Genomic DNA, 23,032 nt, shown 5'->3' with positions numbered 1-23,032 from the left:
TCTGTCTGTCTGTCTGTCTGTCTGTCTGTCTGTCTGTCTGTCTGTCTGTCTGTCTGTCTGTCCGTCCGTAAGAAACAAATTAGGGAAAACATGATATTCTTGGTTCCTATAATAGATAGATAGCTCATAGCTGCTTTATTTCATAGAAATTTTTAGTCTTTTTTCTTATTTTTTCTGTAGTGACACATCAGGTACAAGTCCTCTCCATTTAACCAACCCTTTGATTGCAGTACCTTAGTCTGAAAAATCCTAACTGTGCATGATAATGAGTTGGGCCTATTTGGGCCAAGGCATGCCGCTTACTATTTATGTTGCACATCTCACATAGCAGCTGTGAGAGCCATTTTTAATGTCTAGATATGAAGTGGTGTTGTACCGAGATTCCGTCACTTCCCGACAACAAGTGGATGCACTACCTGTTGAGCCATGGTCGCAGTTTTCTCTTATTTAAAGGGCGAATATAGATTGAACATGATATGGCCTCAAAAAAAACGTGCCATTCCATAGATTATAAATAACTTAAAAATATTGACATATTCAATTGTATAAGTCTGTTTATAGCTTAAAACCCGTCAATCTGAAGAAAATATTATGTAATTAGTGTGGTTCCCTAAGAACTCAAGCACTCTAGCATCACACAAGGCTTCGTGGCAAGGTTGAATTAAAAAGCTTTCGTTAAATGATAGTCGTAATAACGTGGAAACCAATTAATCAGGGGTAAATATACCCTCCTTCTATCTTCCTAAAGTAAAATATTTAAAAGTTAAAAAAACATCAAATAATGTAAAAAGTAAAAAAAAATAATCGATAAAATTTTCTTGGAGGAAGAATGATTTCAAATCCCTGTTTTTTTGTGGCCGTGTGTGTGAATGTTGAAAATGCGTACTCAAGGGTGTTTATATCATCATAAATTAATCAAAGATCTCTGTACTGAAAATAAACTTTAGAACGTATTATTTACCCTGTCAATACTCCTGACGCCCTTCTACGCAAATTATTTTTACGCTTTTTAAAAATTAAATAAACTAGTATATAATCTAAAATAATAAACATTTAAATTATCTTTTAAGGTGCGTGCCACTGTAATAGTCAATCAAACTTAAGCAAAATAGTCAAAAAAAAGTCTTGTAAAGGGCTAAAATAAATGATTTTGTCGGCAATCTGATTTATTATATGTTCAATTGAAACAGAAAATTGCAAAATCTACTTAAGGATATTTTTGAATTTTTAAATTTGGCATAGATATTCTAAAAGTATGTAATGGCACCTTTGATATAAGCTCATATCATATCGAACCTATATTTGCCCTTTAAATGAAAATAATTATTTTTAAATCTATTATCCTATTCTTCATATAAAAGCAACAGGATGTCTAACTGTTTCCCCTGTATGTCTCCATGTCTGTCATGTTAAGAACTTTGCTAATCTCTGAACAGACATTGTTTCTCTGTATGGTTTTTTAAAATGATCTTCTCATAAGTCCTAAGAAGGTTTATTTCTATTTGAAAAAGGTACTGCACTCCTCCAAAAATTAATTGTTCCTAGAAAAATTATTCTCCCCCTCCCTGATTTTTTAACTTTTTTCTTTTAAAACAAAATTTTGGGGGAAGGCCAATTTACTATTTTTATCACCTTTCAAGTGCACCTAGAGGCCTCTAGGGGGCATATCTTTTGATATACAAAAAGGTAGTGATGATGATTGTAGGCGAGCTTGGTGATGTTTTGAGCACAAGTTCTATCCAGGTCACCTTTGAACATACTCTGCATTTTGAATTTCAATGTAACCCACTCAATCGCATCAGATAACCAACCCTTTGATTGCAAAACTATTGTGATTGATTGCTTGTAAGTAATTTATCAAAAATTTGCTTGATTTGGTATATAAGCCAACAAAGCAATAATTTTCATTGATTGCTTATGAGAAATTTAACCAAAAATTGCATGATTTGGTATATAAGCAAAATAAGCCTTTATTGTGATTGACTGCTTGTAAGTAATTTTTAAAAAAATAGCATGATTTGGTACATAAGCCAAATAAGCAATAATTTTCATTGATTACTTATAAGTAATTTATCAAAAAATTGCATGATTTAGTAAATAAGCAATAAATGTTATTGATTGCTTGTAAGTAATTTATGAAAAAATAGCATGATTTGGTATATAAGCCAAATAAGCAATAATTTTTATTGATTACTTATAAGTAATTTATCAAATAATTGCATGATTTGGTAAATAAGCCAAATAAGCAATAAATGTAATTGATTGCTTGTAAGTAATTTATGAAAATATTGCATGATTTGGTATATAAGCCAAATAAGCAATAAATGTGATTGATTGCTTATAAGTAATTTATCCAAAAATTGCATAATTTGGTTTATAAGCATATATGTGATTCATTGCTTATAAGTAATTTATGATATAATTTTATGATTTGGTATATAAGCTAAAGAAGCAAAAAATGTGATTGATTGCTTATAAGTAAGGGGTGTCATAGCTCAGTGGTAATGCATTGAGTTATGGTGATGAGAATTCAAGTTCTAGTCCCCATGTGGCAACTCTAATTACTCAGTTGAATACATTCAGGCAACTTCATCTGGTTGACTTAATTTGGGACACCTGCCATACTCGGCAAGGGTGAGGTAATAATGTGTAGCTCTCATGATATAGCAGGTCAAGTCATAATGTGCTTGAACGTGGAGCTTGATAGCCCTAGTGGCTATACAAAAGTTTCTCAGCCAACTCCATGACTACTTAGGTCCAAACACTAGGAAACTATGGCTAATCAATCAATCAATCAATTTCTTATAAGTAATTTATGAAAAAAATTGCATGATTTGGTATATAAGCCAAATAAGCAATAAATGTGATTGATTGCTTATAAGTAATTTATCAAAAAATAGCATGATTTGGTAAATATGCCAAATAAGCATTAAATGTGATTGATCACTTGTAAGTAGTTTATCAAAAAGTAGCATGATTTGGTATATAAGCCAAATAAGCAATAAATGTGATTGATTGCTTGTAAGTGATTTATGAAAAAATGGCATGATTTGGTATATAAGCTATATAAGTACTAAATGTGATTGATTGCTTCTAAGTAATTTATCAAAAAAATGCATGATTTTGTATATAAGCCAAATAAGCACTAAATGTGATTAATTGCTTATAAGTAATTTATCAAAAAAATGCATGATTTGGTATATAAGCCAAACAATAGGTTTCTAAGTAATATCTTCTGTTAATTTAAAATATAGTTAATAATCAACCATTAAGAGTTATAAAAAAAAGTGGTAATTGCTGGGATCTTGGACAAAGTAGCCTTGGACAAAGTGACCTCTGGACAAAGTAGCCTCTAGGACAAAGCTCTTGGGACAATTACTTTAGAAAAGTAGCTTCCTAAGGAAAATAGTCTCCTAAGGAAAGTAGCCTCCACTTTTAATAAAGGTCATGGCCACAGAGCTTGGCCCCCTATAAATTACTTAGAAGCAATCAATCACATTTATTGCTTATTTGGCTTATTTACCAAATCATGCAATTTTTTGATAAATCTATAATACAAAGTAGCTTGATGTCTGTCCGTCTGTCTGTCCCTTAAGATCTTGGTAACCACTGAACCGATTGGATTCTACTCTTCAGGGTATATACCTATTGGTCCTGCGGTGGTTTTAAGCTATTTTCTTGGGGGGTGGGACACCCCCAACCCCCCCAAAAACAAAAAAATTCCCCCCCTTTTTTTTTTTTTTTTTTACAAATTTTACGAATTTTAGGAATTTTAGGAATTTTACGAAATTTACGAATTTTACGAATTTTGCGAATTTAATCACAAAATGTTTTCCTGCTGGGTAGGTGCGAAAATTTGTGATCCATTCTGCTGGGTAAGTAATAGAAGATGTAATTATACCTCTCGGGGCAAAGCCACTAGTTACTTATAAGTAATCAATGAAAATTATTGCTTATTTGGCTTATATACCAAATCATGCAATTTTTTGATAAATTACTTATAAGTAATCAACAAAAATTATTGCTTATTTGGCTTATATACCAAATCATGCAAATTTTTGATAGATTACTTATAAGCAATCAATCACAATAAATGCTTATTTGGCTTATATACCAAATCATGCAATTTTTTGATAAATTACTTATAAGAAATGAATCACAATAAATGCTTATTTGGCTTATATACAAAATCATGTAATTTTTTGATAGATTACTTACAAGCAATCAATGAAAATGATTGCTTAATTGGCTTATATACCAAATCATGCTATTTTTTTCATAAATTACTTATAAGCAATCAATGAAAATGATTGCTTATTTGGCTTATATACCAAATCATGCTATTTTTTCATAAATTACTTATAAGCAATCAATGAAATTAATTGCTTATTTGGCTTATATACCAAATCATGCAATTTTTTGATAGATTACTTATAAGCAATCAATCACATTTATTGCTTATTTGGCTTATATACCAAATCATCCAATTTTTTGATAGATTACTTATAAGCAATCAATCACAATAAATGCTTATTTGGCTTATATACCTAATCATGTAATTTTTTGATAGATTACTTACAAGCAATCAATGAAAATGATTGCTTAATTGGCTTATATACCAAATCATGCAATTTTTTGATAAATTGCTTATAAGAAATGAATCACAATAAATGCTTATTTGGCTTATATACAAAATCATGTAATTTTTTGATAGATTACTTACAAGCAATCAATGAAAATGATTGCTTAATTGGCTTATATACCAAATCATGCTATTTTTTTCATAAATTACTTATAAGCAATCAATGAAAATGATTGCTTATTTGGCTTATATACCAAATCATGCTATTTTTTCATAAATTACTTATAAGCAATCAATGAAAATAATTGCTTATTTGGCTTATATACCAAATCATGCAATTTTTTGATAGATTACTTATAAGCAATCAATCACATTTATTGCTTATTTGGCTTATATACCAAATCATCCAATTTGTTGATAAATTACTTATAAGTAATCAATCACAATAAATGCTTATTTGGCTTATATACCAAATCATGTAATTTTTGATAGATTACTTATAAGCAATCAATCACATTTATTGCTTATTTGGCTTATATACCAAATCATACAATTTTTTGATAGATTACTTATAAGCAATCAATCACAATAAATGCTTATTTGGCTTATATACCAAATCATCCAATTTGTTGATAAATTACTTACAAGCAATCAATCACAATAAATGCTTATTTGGCTTATATACCAAATCATGCAATTTTTTGATAGATTACTTATAAGCAATCAATCACAATAAATGCTTATTTGGCTTATATACCAAATCATGCAATTTTTTGATAGATTACTTATAAGCAATCAATCACATTTATTGCTTATTTGGCTTATATACCAAATCATACAATTTTTTGATAGATTACTTATAAGCAATCAATCACAATAAATGCTTATTTGGCTTATATACCAAATCATCCAATTTGTTGATAAATTACTTACAAGCAATCAATCACAATAAATGCTTATTTGGCTTATATACCAAATCATGCAATTTTTGGATAAATTACTTATAAGCAATCAATCACATTTGTTGCTTATTTGGCTTATATCAGCCAAATCTTCTCTTTTTTTCATAAACTGCTTACAGGAAGGAAGGGATTAATTATTACTCCTCCTTCTTTTTCTTCACTTCAACTTATATAAGCCACTTTTACTGTAAATGACTGAGTATTTATTTACTCCACCCTCTTTTATCTCACAAGTAAGACCAAATTGTTGTAGAATGCTGATATAAGTAAGCAATTAGTATTCTTTATGGCTTATCAGTAATTTACCACAAAAATGGCACAATGGCACATTTAAGTAAGCCAAAAAAAATGTTAATTGCTTACTTACACGTTTTGAGATTACTAGGGAAAGTGTGCCAAAAATGAGCTATGTGATGTCATAAAAATGAGAAAGATGAGAGGAGAAGTGGGAAAGATAACCCCTAAATAAGATATGGATAATCTCTCATTTTTATGACGTCATATAGCACACACTTTGGTCTTTGTCGACATACAATGATATTTTCTACAATGCAAAACTCGACCAGTTAGTTGGCTAGAGATATCTTGAACCGACAAACAAACCTAAATAATTTCTATAAAAGTTTATTAAAAATAAATGCACTTTTGTATAAGCACATTCACTATCACTAAAATCCTTGATTTTTAATCCTTTAGCATCTGCCTGGTATAAACATTGTCCTCTTCTACCAGTCTAAATAAATACACAGTGGAAAAAAAATTAACCAAAACTCATGTTTAATTGTTTATCTTACAAATATCAATCTACTAATTCCCAGAGAAAGAGGGGACAATGGGTTGTTTATTACACTGGTCCCCAAAGTTTTATAATAACATTTTCTTATTCGTTGTCTTAACAACTTTGTGGACTTGGAAGAATTTTCATTGGTTTGCTCATTAAGTTGAGTGTTCAAACACTAATTCTAATCTACGGAAGGGGAATTTTTGTTATTCATCATTTGGAATGTAAATTATTTATCGACCATTGTTTTATCCCTTTATATCCTCTTAATCGTAGGAAGATTTTTAAACTTAACCTCATAACTTCTTAGAGATATTTAATGTTTTATTCATTAGCTTATGTTTTTAAAAGCGAAGCTTTTCTGTAATTAGGGTCGGTCCGTCCGTCCGTAACGGATAGCTTTTTTTTTGTTAATTTAGGCATGTTAGAACAGTCCTAGCGATTTCAAATTTTGCATGGTGATTCCTCTAGTAGTTAGGTACAATTTAGAGAACCGTAGCAACTCTATAATTATTACCAAAATTTCCATACATCCACTTTAAACATGTTGATTTTTTGATTTTTTTAACAACAAATTTTTATGTGATCTAATCATCCGATTGATCTGATTTTTGGTATATTGATTCCTGGGACAACAAAGTATAATGTTATAAGCGAAGCAACTCTATAATCAAGTCCTAAATATGTAAAAACGTCCTCAAACATTATCCTGTATAAAGCAGTTTTTCAACAAATTTACTTACAATTTTGCTTCGACTCTTATACATTTATATTCTGATTATTCAGTTCTGACACTATATGTATATGTGTTCATGTCCGTTTGTCCTACCGTTTCAGTGCTTCGCTTTTATGGATGTTGTCATCCTTGTTCATTATAAAGACCATAAAATATCTACTGTGTTATCTTTGATATCTACCTTCTTTGGAAGATTTTTGCTCTCTGAACTTTATACTCTTAGAGATAATCCCAAAGTTTTAGACAGTTTCCCGATATATCTATTTGTAACCCGTATAATGATTATGAAATAGCCCACGCCAGGCTACAATTGAATCAAGACAAAAGTAGTGTCGAGCTTTGGGACCTATGTATGGTGAAATTAGACATAAAACCATGATGATTCCAGGTAAAACCAAAATATTTCAGCGGGGTCTTTTTGAGAAAATTAGATTTGAAAATTTCAAGTTCAATTTTCATCCCCTAGGAGTTACCGCATAATTATGACAAGAAAAGCTAAGATTATTTATCTAAAAGTTTATTTTTATAAAGTTCTTCATAAAACCACTCCTGAAGGGAATTAATCAATGGTAATGTTTATCAGTTGTTTTGCTAAGGTCACAAAAATTCAGCCTTAAATAAATCATATAAAGAAATAGTTTAAGACTTCATAAAAGCAAAGTTGTTCAAAATTTTAAATAAATAATCTTTGCTTTTCTTGTCATGATAATGTGGTAACTCCTAGGGGATGAAAATTGAACTTGAAATTTTTAAATCTAATTTTCCGCTGAAATATTTTGGTTTTACCTGGAATCATCATGGTTTTATGTCCAATTTCACCTTACATAGTGAGCCTTTTATTACAAAAAGTTTTTGAATTAGACTTAAAATAAAGTAATAGTTTGTATTATCTGAACAAAAATTGTTAGTTGTCTTGAATGCATGATTTGTGCTTTTTAGGAAAGCTCTTTATGTTGTTTTGGTGTGGTTTTAATCTATTTTAAGGGCTTTGTTTCAAAGCTATGGGCTAATATGTCTTTACACTTTTTCTAAACAAGAAAATATTCATTCCCATATAAACAACCCCTTAAATAGTGGATGTAAATATTCATTTATTTCCCTGGTATCTCATTTATATCCCTGGTATGATTTTAGAAGATTTTTAATTTTTTTTGGAAGATTTTAGAATTTTTATTAATTACTAAAAGAAAGAAAAAGTATACCAGGGAAATAAATGAAATTTAAAAACCAAAATTAAACCACATTTTATTAGCATAAAAATGAGTTTTTGTTTAAATGAGAACGATATTCCTGTCCAGTTTTTAGTTTTTAGTGTTCATTCCTAAACAAAAAACTGGACAGGAATACCCCATTCTCTACATTGATACTTATTTGTTCTTTTCGTAGATTTTTTTTCTGAAGGGGGGGGGGGGGGTTAAATGAAAAGAAACTGATACTGAAAAGTTTTCCAATGTCCTGTCTTAAGTACATGCAAGGATAATAAACAAACAAAACCTTTTTAATTATAGTATTCATTAATCTAGCTATAAAGTACAAGGGTGTCTGTGTATCACTCAAGTTATCAAACACTTTATTTATACTTATTTGAAAGTTACAGGATGTTTGTCTGACTGTATGTTCTGTAAGATCTTACTAACTGCTTAACTGATATCGTTTTTTAGCTTCTCATATACCCAAGGAAGGTTTTCAACTATTTTTTTAAAAGAGAAATCTCCCCTAGAAAATAAATCTGGCGCAAATTTTTTTTTTATTTCTCTACTTTTTTTAAAACTAAATTTACAGTGGGAGGTTTCAAAGATCTTGGAAAGGTTTTAAACTATTTTTTGGATGATACCTCCCCTCTAAAAAAGAAAAATCTCCCCTAGAAAATATTTTTTTTTAATCTTCTACTTTTAAAACTAAATTTATAGTGGTAGGTCTCATAGATCTTGGGAAGGTTTAAACTATTTTTGGGATGATAGCTCCCCTCTAAAAAAGAGAAATCTCCCCTAGAAAATAAATCTAAACCATAAAGTATTATATTTTAAAATTAAATTGAAAGCGGGAGGTTAATCTCTAATGCCTCCCCCCCCCCCCCCCCCTCCCCGTTTCAGAGGACGCTAGGGCCGTAGCCGTTAGACTAACAATAGCCGTTAGACTAACAATAAAGTGATAGGATATATGTGTGCTTGTGTGGGTCTTAGGTCATGGTATATGTGTGTTTGTGTGTGTCTTGGGTCATGGTATACGTGTGTTTGTGTGTGTCTTGGGTCTTGGTATACGTGTGTGTCTTGGGTCTTGGTATATGTGTGTTAGTGTGTGTCTTGGGTCATGGTATACGTGTGTTTGTGTGTGTCTTGGGTCTTGGTATACGTGTGTTTTTGTGTGTCTTGGGTCTTGGTATATGTGTGTTAGTGTGTGTCTTGGGTCATGGTATATGTGTGTTAGTGTGTGTCTTGGGTCATGGTATATGTGTGTTAGTGTGTGTCTTGGGTCATGGTATATGTGTGTTAGTGTGTGTCTTGGGTCATGGTATATGTGTGTTTGTGTGTGTCTTGGGTCATGGTATATGTGTGTATGTGTGTGTGTTGGGTCATGCAAGAATAATAAATAAACAGGACGAAGTACAACCTCATTCATTATTTTCATTATTTATCTCTTGGCTAATTATAAGACTAGAATATAAAGAATGTTTATGACATATAAAAAGCTTTCTGGAAAAGCATAATTCTTTAGATTAAGCAGTTTTTGGGATCTTTAGCTTTGAGTTAACAACTATCACTACAAAGACGTCCAAGGGGGGGTGTAACGGGGTGATTACCCCCCCCCCCCAAATGAATTCTGGATTTTCAAGTTTTATCCCCCCCCAAAAAAAAAAAAAATTACCTCTATGATATAAGGATTACCATCCCCCCCAAAATGAGCTTGGGGTTAACTTTGGCACCCCCAAAATTTTTATTTTCAAATTTTTACCCTCCCCCCCCCAGGGCCCCCCTCCCCCCAAATGAAAAAGCTTGGACGCCCCTGTATCGCTATATTTCTATGGTTCATAGGATATAGAATACATTATATGCTTCATTGTCTGTAACTTCAGATTTCGAAAGCTACCGAACTGATTGAGTTCTCCATTTTGTAAAGCTTTACATAGGTCTTAGATCGATTTAAACAATTTCAAATTTTAGATTTTAGTTTTAGGCGAATTTCTTTCCTTTTCAACCCGTTCGAATTCTAATTCTAAGCTAGAAAGTAAATATGATATTGCTATTTTTATGATAAAATACATAAAGAATTTGCTATTTTTATAATCTCTAATTAAAAATCATATTTATTTTACTTGCAAGATTAATCTTTGACGTTTCTAGAGCTACATGTAATACAATATACGTATACTAGCGGCTACGCCCCTAGAGGCCTAGAAGGACACTTCAAAGAAGTAAATATTTTTGTGGTCATTTTTTTCTTCAGTCGATTTCTCTTGGAATTTAAAATGTACTCTCCCCTAAAATAAATCATACCAGGTTCTTTAGTAAGCTTCACTGTAAAGCAGAAAAGGGTTAGCTAGATCTGTAGGTACACACTGACAGACAGACAAACACACATCCGGTTGCTTTATCATAATTATTGTAACAATGTTAAAAGTGTACATAATATATTACAATACAATTAGAAGATAGACTGCATACAATCAATTTTAACTCTCTTCACTTACAGACAGTTGGATGTTACTTAACCTAATATCCTTGGGTGTTTGGACATATAAGGGTGCGTAACAGTCATCCTTAGTTCTCCTGGATTGCTGTACCAGGACCTGGGCAGTACAGTACAGACAGTTAATTGACATTCTAGTTAATAAAAAGCTGTGCTTAAAGATGCTACTTCGAAATTTTAAAAATATAGATCATTTCAGCTAAAATTGAGAAGTATTATTATAAATGATTTTTGAAATTGCTTTCTCTTTAAATAACAAACTAGTTACTTAGTCCCTAGCCTCTAGGGGATGGGGGTCATGAAAATAACCTAAAAGCACATCAAGACATCTATAAAGCTTTTCTTGAAAAGTGCAACCAATTAGGACCTGACGCTACTTATATCTTCAGCTTAAGACAAAAAAATTTACTACTTTACTATTTAATAGGATAGCATCGAGATGGCAAAGAAGTTGAAATTGGGTTATACTTTGATCATATAAAATCAGCCATGCAAAATGGGGGATAAAAAAGTGACATTTTACGTTTTTTAACACGATAAAGTACAATTTTCATAAACTAATTAACATAAACTATGAGAGACTTTAGGACATTACCCAATCAAAGAGAAACTACTCCGTTTGCAATCAATTTACTGATTCCAATATTACTTACTAGCTACGCCCCCTGGAGGCCTCTAGGGGCACTTGAGGAGGGGGGAGTTAACACTTTTTTTTAAAGAAAAAAAAAACAATAAGGAGAGGAATTTTTTTTTGGAAGGGTGTAATTTTTCGCTAGTTGCGATTTTTCTTTGGAAGGTGGTTTAACCTTCCCCTAAAAAACCTTCCTGGGACTATAAGAATCTACCCTGTAAAGGAGAACCATAACGGGTCAGCGGTTGGCGAAATCCTTTGGTACAGACAGACAGGCAGACAAACAAAGAGACAAAAGACATCCTGATACTTCTTCTTTATGATGAAAACTCTTTCCACACAAAAAAATCTGTGGCTTATCCTCTCTAAGCCAAATTTGCAAAGCGTGCAAGTTGAAAGGTATTTAATGCCCATATAGGCTTTTAGCATTATATAATTCGTAATAGGGGCGTGCAAGTGGGGGGGGGGGGGTCAAGGTCTCGGAGGGGAATCATCTAACCATATTTTTCCCTTTCAAATTAAAAATCTTTTAGTGTTTAATTGTTTTAAACAATTTTCGGACCATAGAAAAAAAAAATAAGTAGCGGGTTTCGACGTATTTTCACAGTAGCTTTCTTCTATTTCTAGCCCCTGTCCAATTTCCTACGCGTGGCAAATATTAACATTTACTTAACCTAACCTAACCAAAAATAACCTATCAAAAGCTACTGTGAAAATATGACGAAACCCGCTACTTCTTATTCTTTCCATGATCCCAAATTTCTTCACATCGGGGATGATAGGAAATCAAACAATTTATGTTAAATTTTATGTATATATATTATATATGATGCTAATCAACCAAATTACCCCTTCTGTAACAGTAACAAGCCCATTTCACTCCACATGGGGAGCATAGGCCGCTAACAATTTGTCAGTGTTTCTGTAACAATGTGGCTTTTTTATGGATATGGGATAGGGTTGTCAGCCCTAAGCCCTATGATTGCGGTGTAAAGCATCCATTTGCCCATCAGACAACCAACCCTTTGATTGCACGGCCTTTGTCTAAAAAGTCCTAACTGTGCATTGCAGTGAATTGCGCCTGTTATTGGGCCAAGGCATTCCCCCCACTATTTATGTCGCGCACCTGCCATAGTAGGAACCATTTTTAACGTCTTTTGTTATGACGCGGTGAAATTCGAACCTATCACCTTCCCGACGACGAGCCGATACGCTACGTGTGGAGCCACGGTCCCCTTCTGTAGATTATGATTATTGTTTGAAAAGTGAGGACACTGCTTGTTAAACCCAACATATCAAGATTTAGAAAAGAATTTTTAATAAAATTATCCAAAGTTTTTGAGCCAACGAATGAACGTTTATTATATCCACTCCCTACTTTTTAAAAGCGAAGCTTTTCTATTCATTGATTGATTGATTAGCCTCCAGAGCTACATCTTGTCAGTCTCGAATTTTCTGTTCAGGTAATGCCCTCGTCAAGTGATAAAAATTCTGCCGCCTGTTTAGGTTGGGTCCAAAGAGATAAAATGTTGAGGTCTGTGGGGTTATTTGGGCAGTTGAACAGATGTTTTGTGTTGTGTGGGGTTGTGTTGCATAATGGGCAATTGTCGTCTATGTTAGGCTTAATTCTGCTCATATAGGAATTAAGCATTCTGCAGTAACCAGAACGTAACTGGGACAGTCTGGATCTGGTTATTCTGGGCAAGTTGACTTCCTCCTTGTTCACCTCAGGGGGGTTGGCATTGAGGACTTTACTGGGGGGGTAGTGTGCCAGGGCCTTCTGCACTTCTCTAGTATGGATAATTTTCGTCTTGGCCTTTAAATTATCCTTATTTACAGGGAGAAGATGGTCAATATCTTTCCTGTAATGTTGGAGCGTGGGTTTCAGGTTGCGGGGAGGAAGGGTTTTGGTTGTAAGTCTGAAACCTGGGTGATCTGTGACATGGTTAGAGAGGAGAAATTGGCATGTGATCATCCTGCAGTGGTCCTTGATGGGGATGATTTTGGCTTCTCTGTGCAAGTGTTGCTCAGAGGCCATTGCCAGGTTGCCAGTTATAACTCTGAGAGCCTGGTTTTGGGTGGTCTGGAGCTTAAGCCAACTTGTATCTGATATAATGGGGCTCCATATTGGAGCAGCATACTCTAATACACTACGGCAGATGGATTTGTAGGTTAGAGCAAGAGTTTCAACATCTTGCCCCCAGGTAGAACCAGCCAGAGATTTCATAAGATTTATTTTGGTCTTGGCAGAGTTGGTAATGTTTTTCACATGGTGTGAAAAAGTATACATTGTGTCAAACGTGACACCTAGTAACTTTGGTGTAGGTTCATGGGGAACAATGGTATCTTTCATCTTTATTTCTGGGTGTTCTTTAAACTCCTTGGTGTCTGGGGTGAACAATGTTACTGTGGATTTAGTTGGAGATACTTGTAGTTCTCGTTCTTCCAGAAATGCCAGAACCCCCGGGATGTACTGGCTGATGGCATCTGCCAGACCAGTTATTGGCTTGCCTGTAGCATATATACTGATATCGTCAGCATATTGAACTATTTGGATGTTCTTGGGGGGTTTTGGAAGATGTCTGAGGTAAAAATTGAACAGTATAGGGGATGTTACTGCCCCTTGTGGTACTCCAGCTCTGTTGTTCTTGTGTTTAGACAGTTGGTTTCGAAAGTTAACTCTGGACTGTCGTCCTTTGAGATAGCAACAGAACCAACGTTTTAGACATGAAGGAAGATGTGTTTGGTCTAAATCTTTGAGCAATTTGTCGTGGTTAACCATGTCAAATGCTTTGCTGAGATATATCTGGAGTAAAACTGTCCTGTCTGGTCTTGTTGAAGCTTTTTGATTAAAGCCTGTAGCAACTTGGTTGTTGAATTCATTTAAAGCAGAAACTGTAGAATGGTTTTTTCTAAAGCCATGCTGGAAATCTGGAACTTCAAGGTTGTCTGTGAGGGTAGGTAGGAGTAGACGTTTGAGGATTTTTATTGCAGGACAAAGAAGGGAAACAGGTCTGTAGGAATCTGAAACATTAGCAGGTTTACCAGGTTTTAAAAGTGGGATGATGATGGATTTTTTCCAGATGACGGGTATTGTGCTGGTAGATATTGAAAGATTGAACATTTTGGTTAGGTATGAAATACCATTTGGACCTAAATGTTTTAGATGTAAGTTGGATATATTATCTGGACCAGCGGCTTTAGAAGCTTTATATGCTTTGATGGCTTTATCTGTGTCTTGATAGGTAAAAGAGATTGGATTATCAAGCTCGTTTTTCTTGATCTTTTTGGAAACAGTTCTTGAGTTTTTAGAGCTCATGTGTCGAACAACTGATGTGTATTGTTTGACGAAGCCATTGGCAATATCTTTAGATGATATGAGATATCTGCCTTTGAATTTGATGGCTTCATTTGGTGAACTTGTTCCTTTGCCATTTAAATTTTTGATTAATTTAAATAGTTTTGTTGAGCAGGATTTACTAATGTCATTGATTTTATCTCGCCATTTTGTTTTTCTATGTTCACTTATCTCTGTATAGATTTCTCTATTGAGACTGGCTATTTCAGGTGAATGTGGATCATTAGTTCTTATCTCATCTCTTTGTTTCATCTTAGCAGCTGTTGAGGATGGAATTTCAGGTATGATGTCCTTTATTCTTCCGCCAGGGATGGTTTTCTTGGCTGCTTTATTGATGATTTTTCTGAACTTTCAGCTGTGTGTATTGTATCTGTGTTGGGATCAATGTCAGGTATGTTTTCAAATGCCTCTTCAGTAATAGATGTAAATTTATTCCAATCAGCTTTTTCAAAATTTATGAAATTTCGGAAATCACTTTTGATTGGATTAATCTTTGTACTGATTTTAATTATGATGGGAAGGTGGTCAGATCCAAGACTAGTGGAGGTACTCCATTCTGTGCTGTTCATGAGGGATATTGAGGGCAGAGATATGTCTGGCGATGTTGCTGTGCCATTAGATGGTAGTCTGGTAGGCATATTTTCATTTAGCACTCCATAGGAGGAGTTTCCTATGGTGTCAGCGATCTCAGATCCTCTGGTATCCTGGATACTAGAGTGCCAGAGTGGGTCATGGGCGTTGAAATCGCCTAGGACCAGAGAGTCTCCTGCTGGTAGCTTTTCTATAATTAGGGTCGGTCCGTCCGTCCGAGATAGATAGCTTTATTCGTTAATTTAGGCATGTTAGAATTGCCCTATCGATTTCAAACTTTGCATGGTGATTTCTGTAGTAGTTAGGTACGTTTAGAAAGCGTAGTAACTCTATAATCATTACCAGAATGTCTGTACGTCCATTTTAAACATGTTGATTTTTCTACTTTTTTAACAACAAATTTTTAAGTGATTTAATTAACCGTTTGATCTTATTTTTGGTATATTGATTCCTGGGACAACAAAGAACAATTTTATAATCCTGTACTAAAAATGTAAGTATGTCCATAAACATTATCCTGTATCAAGCAGTTTGCAACAAATTTACTTACAATTTTGCTTCGACTCTTATACTTTTATATTCTGATTATTCAGTTCAGACACTATACAAGTGTTAATGTCCGTTTGTCCTACCGTTCCAGTGCTTCGCTTTTATGGATGTTTTCATCCTTGTTTATTCAGAAGGTACTAGGTTCTATTTGGGACCAAAAAAAAATATTTTATCTATTGATCTTTATAATTTTTTCAGAGGTTGAGTGGTTTGTGTTGGTGTTGTTGAACCTGACCCCTCTAAACAATGTTATCATCTATGCATTTAAGTAAGTGTTTTTAGTAGCGATGCGATCACGAAGATAGTCCCCCAAAAAAAAGTTCTGACGTCATAAAAATGAGGGATTAGGAGAGGAGGAGTGGGGTAGAAAACCCCTAAAACTTAAATGGATAATTCCTTATTTTTATGACGTCACATGCTGGTTTTTTGAGAGACTTTCTTCGTCTTTTAGCGATGCTTTTCTATAATGGTCAGTCCGTCTGTCCGTTCGTAACGGTTAGCTCTTTTCGTTAATTTATACATATTATAATTGTACTATCACTTTCAAACATTTCTTTAACAGTAAGGTGGTACAATTTAGAAAGCGTAGCCACTTTATAATCGTTCCCTTAAAGTCCGTACGTCCATTTAAAAATGCTGATTTTTAACATTTGTACATGTTTTGTTTAGACATACAAATTGATGTTCTGACACTCTACAAGAACTATTGTTCTTTTGTTCTTCCTTCTGATTTTAAAAATTTGCTTTTTTGGATTTTGTCAAAGCTACCCAACAAATACTTAGTGTTGTTCTGTCTGTCTAGATAAAAACGTGTATATTTAACTTCTAAATAAAAACGATCAAAATGTTGTATCAATAATAGTTATTCATCGCATCCTATTATAAACAGCTTTCTGTAGATATAAAATATATTTTTTGTTGGCCCCAAAGGGGCTTATGATTTTTATTTTGATATACATGATTTTTCGTGCGGATAGTAATCGGTTTCGAAGCCATATTGGAATTTTTTATTTTTTTTTTGGGGGGGGGGGGAGAAAGATGTTTTGATTCTTCTTGGGGGTTACAAATCCCATTTAGTCTGTTATTGAATCAACATAAGCCTATAGGCATTATGTCATTATGAGAATAGTTATGCCTGGATTGGTTATATCAATAATCCATTACATTGGTCATAAAATTAAAGTAGATATCAGGTTAGATGATAAGTATAACTAAGGGGTCTAAAGGGATAAGACAATGGACGATAAATTTATGTCCCAATTATAATAATCAAAGATACCCCTTTGAAAGATTTACATTAGTGATTGAAAACTTCTAGTTTGTAAAACCCAATTAAGACTGTTCAAATCTCTAAATATTTTAAACCAACCAATAAGTGAACGGGCTAAAAAAACTTTGGGTACCTGTATAAATTGCAGTCTATTTTCCCTTTCTTCAAAATTATCAAAATATTAATTGTGACTTTGTATTGGTTTAACTTTATTACTTCTTAAAGGTTGTATTGGGCAGTAATACTCTTAAATTTTACAGATTAATGTAAAACAATAGAGGGGTTAGATAACTGTATGTCCTCACCCTTTGGTCCCTGTGCCGACTTTAAATTGGGTCTTTAAATAGAAGCCAATAGCGTCGTAAATATTAACACAGCCAAGTCGCTACAAAAGAGCAGAAAGCAATTTGCTAGCAGACGAAAAAGATCCCCAAGACTGGATCCAGGTAGTTGTCTGGGTTATACAATTATACTTAATACATTGTTAAAAGTACAAATATCCCTTAAAAGAATCTAATATCTGATATATTTCTAGTTACACAATATTATACGTATTGCAAACTGAGGTGGATTCTTAAAAAGTTTGAGGCAAAATTGTTTTCGTGAAAAATCCTCCAAAATTACATCAAAAATCAACAAAAATTAATTAAAATCATAGAAGGGTTATTAACTTAAGATTTTATTTAATTTTTGTAGATTTTTTATGTGATTTTGGATGATTTTCACCAAAACAATTTTGCCTCACTAGCGAGTAGTGAGGCAAATTTTTTTAAAGAATCCACCTCTGATTCCAATATTAGTTTTCCATATAAATAACAAACATAACTATTTTCAAAATAGGAAATACAATGAACTTTGAATCTAGAGGCGTGGAGATGGAGGGTGTATTCACCCCCTGACAAAATTAAAGGGTCTAGATATACCCAACCATGTGTCAATCCCTCTACACCCCTATACACTTATAGGCTTCCACAGAGTGAAATAATCTCTCATACTTGATTAAGGGGTTGTTGAAATTTTGCTTCTTGTTTTTGTGGCAAAACTTTGTGCATGTAATAAGAACTTTCCGACAAAGGTCGTACAAACGAAGAGTCTACATTACTTGGGATTTTAGTGCTTTCCTAATACATTTTAAATGTAGTTGATAAAATAACAGAACTATGTCAAAAGGGATAACCGATAGGTTTTGAAATTTGGGATGAAATTAAGTTAAAGAGTGGCCTTTCTTCTTCCAAAAAAATGAGGAAATTGATTCTGCTACGAGATAAAAAGAAATACGTTTCCAATTTTTACATTTCTCTCTCCTTCCCTTTCTTTCTCTTTTTTTTTCTTTTTTTGTGACATGATCAATAACAAGAAGAAGTAAGATTTTAATATCCGGCGCGGCTTTGTTAAATTCTCAAAATCTTGATTCAACTTTTTCAACCTGTCTGTCTTTTTATTGTGTTAGATCTATTGAAAATATATTAAATTGTATGGGTTCATTTCTAAAGAGATAGAACATTATACAGAACATGATACAGTACAATTCCATAATAACAATGCAAAAGCATGAAAGCTATCAATTTCTTAATTGTGCAATAACGAGACGTAATAAACAAAAAAAAAGTTGCTTTCATCATTTTGTTATTACTGCGCTTTTAAATTTTAAATTTTGGCTGTCCCTCCACAGATTATGACGTCATACGATAGAATAGCCAATGAGAGGCCAGCATAGATTTTACCAATGGTCAATTACAGTGTATACTGGCTATTCTATTGTATGACGTCATAATTTGTGGAGGGACTTTATTAATCTTCCATAATTTGTAGTGTGATTTCTCATTTTAATTCAATGTGTAGACAAAACACATTAGTTTAATGATAATACATGATAATTCATTTTTACAAGTTTCATAGTTTTCCCTCAGTTTTATATCATCCAAAAATTACACAAAATGAAAAATGTATTTTTGAGAATGCGAATATGAATCAAAATATATTAAGCTTTTAAATCTTCTTTGATTACAGTTATATAAAGAGATAAACAACTTTTTATGTTTTATATTCTATTACTTAAAATGATGAATCTTATTTGAACTAATGGTGATTTCCTACAATATGCTGTTTGAGCACGGATCCCCACCTCTATTTTTTAAAATAAATTGAAACTTCTTATTCTTATTCCTGCGGTGCCGTAACCCTGCCGACTGCCCAGTACATAATATAACCTATCATGACCTGACCTCAAAATGTTAAACAAACAAATATAAAAAAAACAATTTATTAAAAAATAAGGTGGACAGCAGGGTTATTAGTGCTGGAAGCGTACTTTAGAAAAATAATGTGATAATGTAAGGACATCCAGGGCAGGAGGGGGGTAATGGGGCTAAGATCCCTCAACAAATGCTAATTTTTCTCAAAGTTACAATAAAAATTCAGTTTGAAATTCCCAATCATAGAGTGGTTTTATGAGAGACTTCATTAAAGCAAAGTTGCAAAGAAGTTGAAAATGTGAATATTTGTTTTTCTTATCATAGATGAGTGTAAGCTCCTAGGGGATGAAATTTGAACTTGAAATTTTCGAACTTAAATTTTTCAAAAATTAGATTTCATTGGATTTTCTAGTTGCCAGATATGAATACGCATATACGCATCTTTTATGGCTAGACGCCAGTGGTCTGGTTAAGATTTGGAATTTCAAACTAAATTTTATAGTAATGAACTGAGGGAGGGGGGGGGGACAATATAGCAAATCATCATTAAGTATATTTTATTTCAAATCTTATTTAAGAAATAAACAAATCCAGTTGACCTGCCTGAACTATCTGAGAAAGCAATATTACAAATCACAGGTAATTATATAATCAAATGCTTTGCTCAAGTCAAACTAACGTTAATTCATTATAGACTGATTTAGAGCAAGTATTTCATTGATTCCCAGCATCTTGAGGATTGAAAAATAGCCTCAAACTATTCCCACACCTAAATTTAGAAATAATTCAGCTTGAAAACCATCCTATCTATTTGAACCTATTTGAAGCTTCCCTAATTCGCGTTAATGATAAGCATTAGCCATTCAATTTAAAAGTGCAATCGAAGAATTGGGATAAGAAATTTAAAGCCTTAAGCGTGAGAAAAGGAGGTGTACAGAGGTGTCTCCCTTGCAAAACCATGTAAACGCTACTTGATTTTTTGATAGAATATAAATTAACGATAAAATTTTCTAGTTAAACCGTGAGATATCCCGAAGAAGTCCCGCGCCGAGTTCAAGACGACCTTCTCTGTCATCTCTGCTGTCAACATTCGGGGGTGGGGCAATGGCCACACATCTACAGTCTAAATTAGCCGACATACCAGGTTTAACATTTGGATGTCTTATTATCTAAAGTTGTAAGCTTTTTTGACTGTAGCGTATGATCTCGCTAACCACTGAACCGAAATGGTTCTCTTTTAAAGTGAAGAATTTTAAAGGTTTAAGGTAGGTTTATAACTATTAAAGAAAATAACCCTAAATTTTTTTATACTTTTACTATCTAAATCATAAATTGAACCTGTAGTGTCCCAAGAGGCTTCTAGGGGGCACCAAAAATTTTGGATGCACCCAACACCCACTTGGGCGTCCCTAGTTGTAGAGTTTCATATTTATATGTTTATGTAGGTTGTACAGTTGCGCCTGGTCCCCATGGGCCAGCAGCTCCCCACAAGAGGCCTCCCATGCGCAGGTACAAATCAGACCTGGCCTGGCGGTCAATCATTACTTCTGGTGACGTCAAGGAATTTATTCAATCAATGAAAATATAACTAAGTGTTGTTTTTTCAAAGTAACCCGCGACTGTAGCGTAACATAAATGGGATGTGATGGTTACGAATCTCAGTAGAAACCGCGGCATAATTCAAAGTTGCACCAACTGCTGCTATGTCAGATGCGCGTAAGAGTAGAGGGGATGCCTTTGCCCCAATCAGGTGCAAACTAATTACCATGCACAGTAGGGACTTCCAAACAAAGGTAGTACAACCATAGGGTTGGTTGTTTTCAACCGTTCAAAGAGGTATTTATCAGAAGTATATTCTTTCAATTTGCCAATCGAGCACTGAACACCCTTTCAACCCTTATTTCTTGAATAAATTGAAAGTATGGGGATTATTTTTTTACTATTTCTAACCCTCATTGTACTGTACTTTTTTAAAAATTCAATCACATTAATTTCACATGACAAATGAAATAAATTAAAATATCAGTCGATGAGAAAATGAACTTTCTCAATAATATAATTATCCAATCATGAAACTTATTCTGTAAAATACATATATATAAATAAATTATAAAAAGAGGAAAATATAGAGATAAAAAGTTTTATTTTGTACAAAAATGACACATTATATATTTTAATACATTTTAATACATTTAATATTTATACATGGCGTTTAATGCACACCCCATCCCCTTCAAAGATTTCCCCTCTCATTTTCATTGTGAAAAAAATTATGACTTTTCAAGTGCAACAAAAATGCAAATTATCGTGAATTTTTTATGGGGTACATAAATCTTGGAGGCCCCAGAAGCCATCTAAAATCCAGGTATAAAAAAAAATAAAAAACCTCTCAGGAATAGCATTAAAACAAGGCTGAAATGTGAAATGTTAAACGATTGCACACTGGTCTGAAAACGCAGTTTTGGGTCAACAATTCGTTTTCAGCCGTCTTTTGGCCGATTTTAATGCCCAATACAGCAAATTAGGGGTTTTATGGGTCAGGGAGTCCATTTATGAAAAAAAAATACATGACCTCGAAGGTCAAAGACCGTTAAAATGACCTTTAAAGTCTGATTTTTGCCGTTCCCGAGGTTTTATTGGACATTTAGGGCGGGAAGGAGTTGTCAAATCAAGAAGACTCTGAAATACTTTTTTGTAGACAATTGCATTGGCTAAATATCATGTGAAGTAAAAATTTTTGTAAGTATAACCAGTTTTTCACCAGCTGCAAATTTCAAATTTGCGCGTTTTTAATTTTTAATATCTTGATTATTTTATCTAAATTTTCTTGATTTTATCCATTTAGAAAATATTTTAAATCATTGTTATTTCATATTACTAGAGGCTAATAAAATTATGGCATATTTTTATAAGGATATGCATTTGTTTGTGTGTTTGAATGTGTGTGTGTGTATTCTTGTTTCTCCTCATTCTACGCTACGAAATAACAAGGCGCGAAACACACACACACACACACGAAGAAACATAAAGAGTAGGCTGAAAGAATAATATCAATTATATGAATATAAAACAATAAAATTGACATTTAAAAATTTATTTTAACTAACCTACATGAAATATAACAGATTTTTATACTATTTAGCTATTTCGTATGTTTTCATTTTGTTTATTAGATATTACTCCGCAAAAATAGATCCTTCCCCCCTCTACGTGCGTCGGAATAATTCTAAATTACAACATCGATGAAATTTAATCGATCTATTAGTTTTTAAGATAATGCAAAAAACGAACAAAACCGGATGCCATATATATCGTGAAATATGAAGCTAATTGCAATATCAACAAATTCTCTTTAATAAACATGCGAAAAGCTCAGAGAGTACTCAATAAGAAAATTTTGCCAAACTTACCCTTATCTTAAAAACTAAGAAAAAAAAACACATTTTTGCATTTTGTACCATTTTTTGTGTTATAAATAATTTTTGAACTTATATAGGACTTATTTTAGTTGGACAATTTCCAACATGCGGATATTTGATTTTATCAGATTTAAGCAAGTATAGCCAATTTAACAATGTCAATAATACGTTCTTAGATTTTAGAGTTCTGCAGCTTTGGCCCCAAATTATTTCAAAAAACATATTATCAACATGGGTTGATATTTAAAATATAGGTGGCCCAGGATCATGG

General features: G+C 33.1%; 1 protein-coding gene across 1 annotated transcript in view; it reads left to right on the top strand.

Annotated features, from left to right (window-relative positions):
* Positions 1–20,930, top strand: part of LOC145312963 (putative G-protein coupled receptor 21) — an 81,756-nt gene extending 60,826 nt beyond the window's left edge. The window contains exons 10-13 of the mRNA XM_080152176.1: positions 16,076–16,145; positions 19,921–19,981; positions 20,357–20,486; positions 20,788–20,930. Of these exons, the coding sequence (XP_080008302.1) occupies positions 16,076–16,145; positions 19,921–19,981; positions 20,357–20,486; positions 20,788–20,930 (404 nt within the window). The remainder of the gene's footprint in view (positions 1–16,075; positions 16,146–19,920; positions 19,982–20,356; positions 20,487–20,787) is intronic.
* Positions 20,931–23,032: the final 2,102 nt, after the last annotated feature.

The sequence above is a fragment of the Acartia tonsa genome, chromosome 3 (genome assembly GCF_053477335.1).
Source record: "Acartia tonsa isolate MP-2025a chromosome 3, ASM5347733v1, whole genome shotgun sequence".
NCBI classification, from domain to species: domain Eukaryota; kingdom Metazoa; phylum Arthropoda; class Copepoda; order Calanoida; family Acartiidae; genus Acartia; species Acartia tonsa.
Note: the sequence above shows the minus strand (reverse complement) of the source record. Positions and strands in the feature narration are given on the sequence as shown.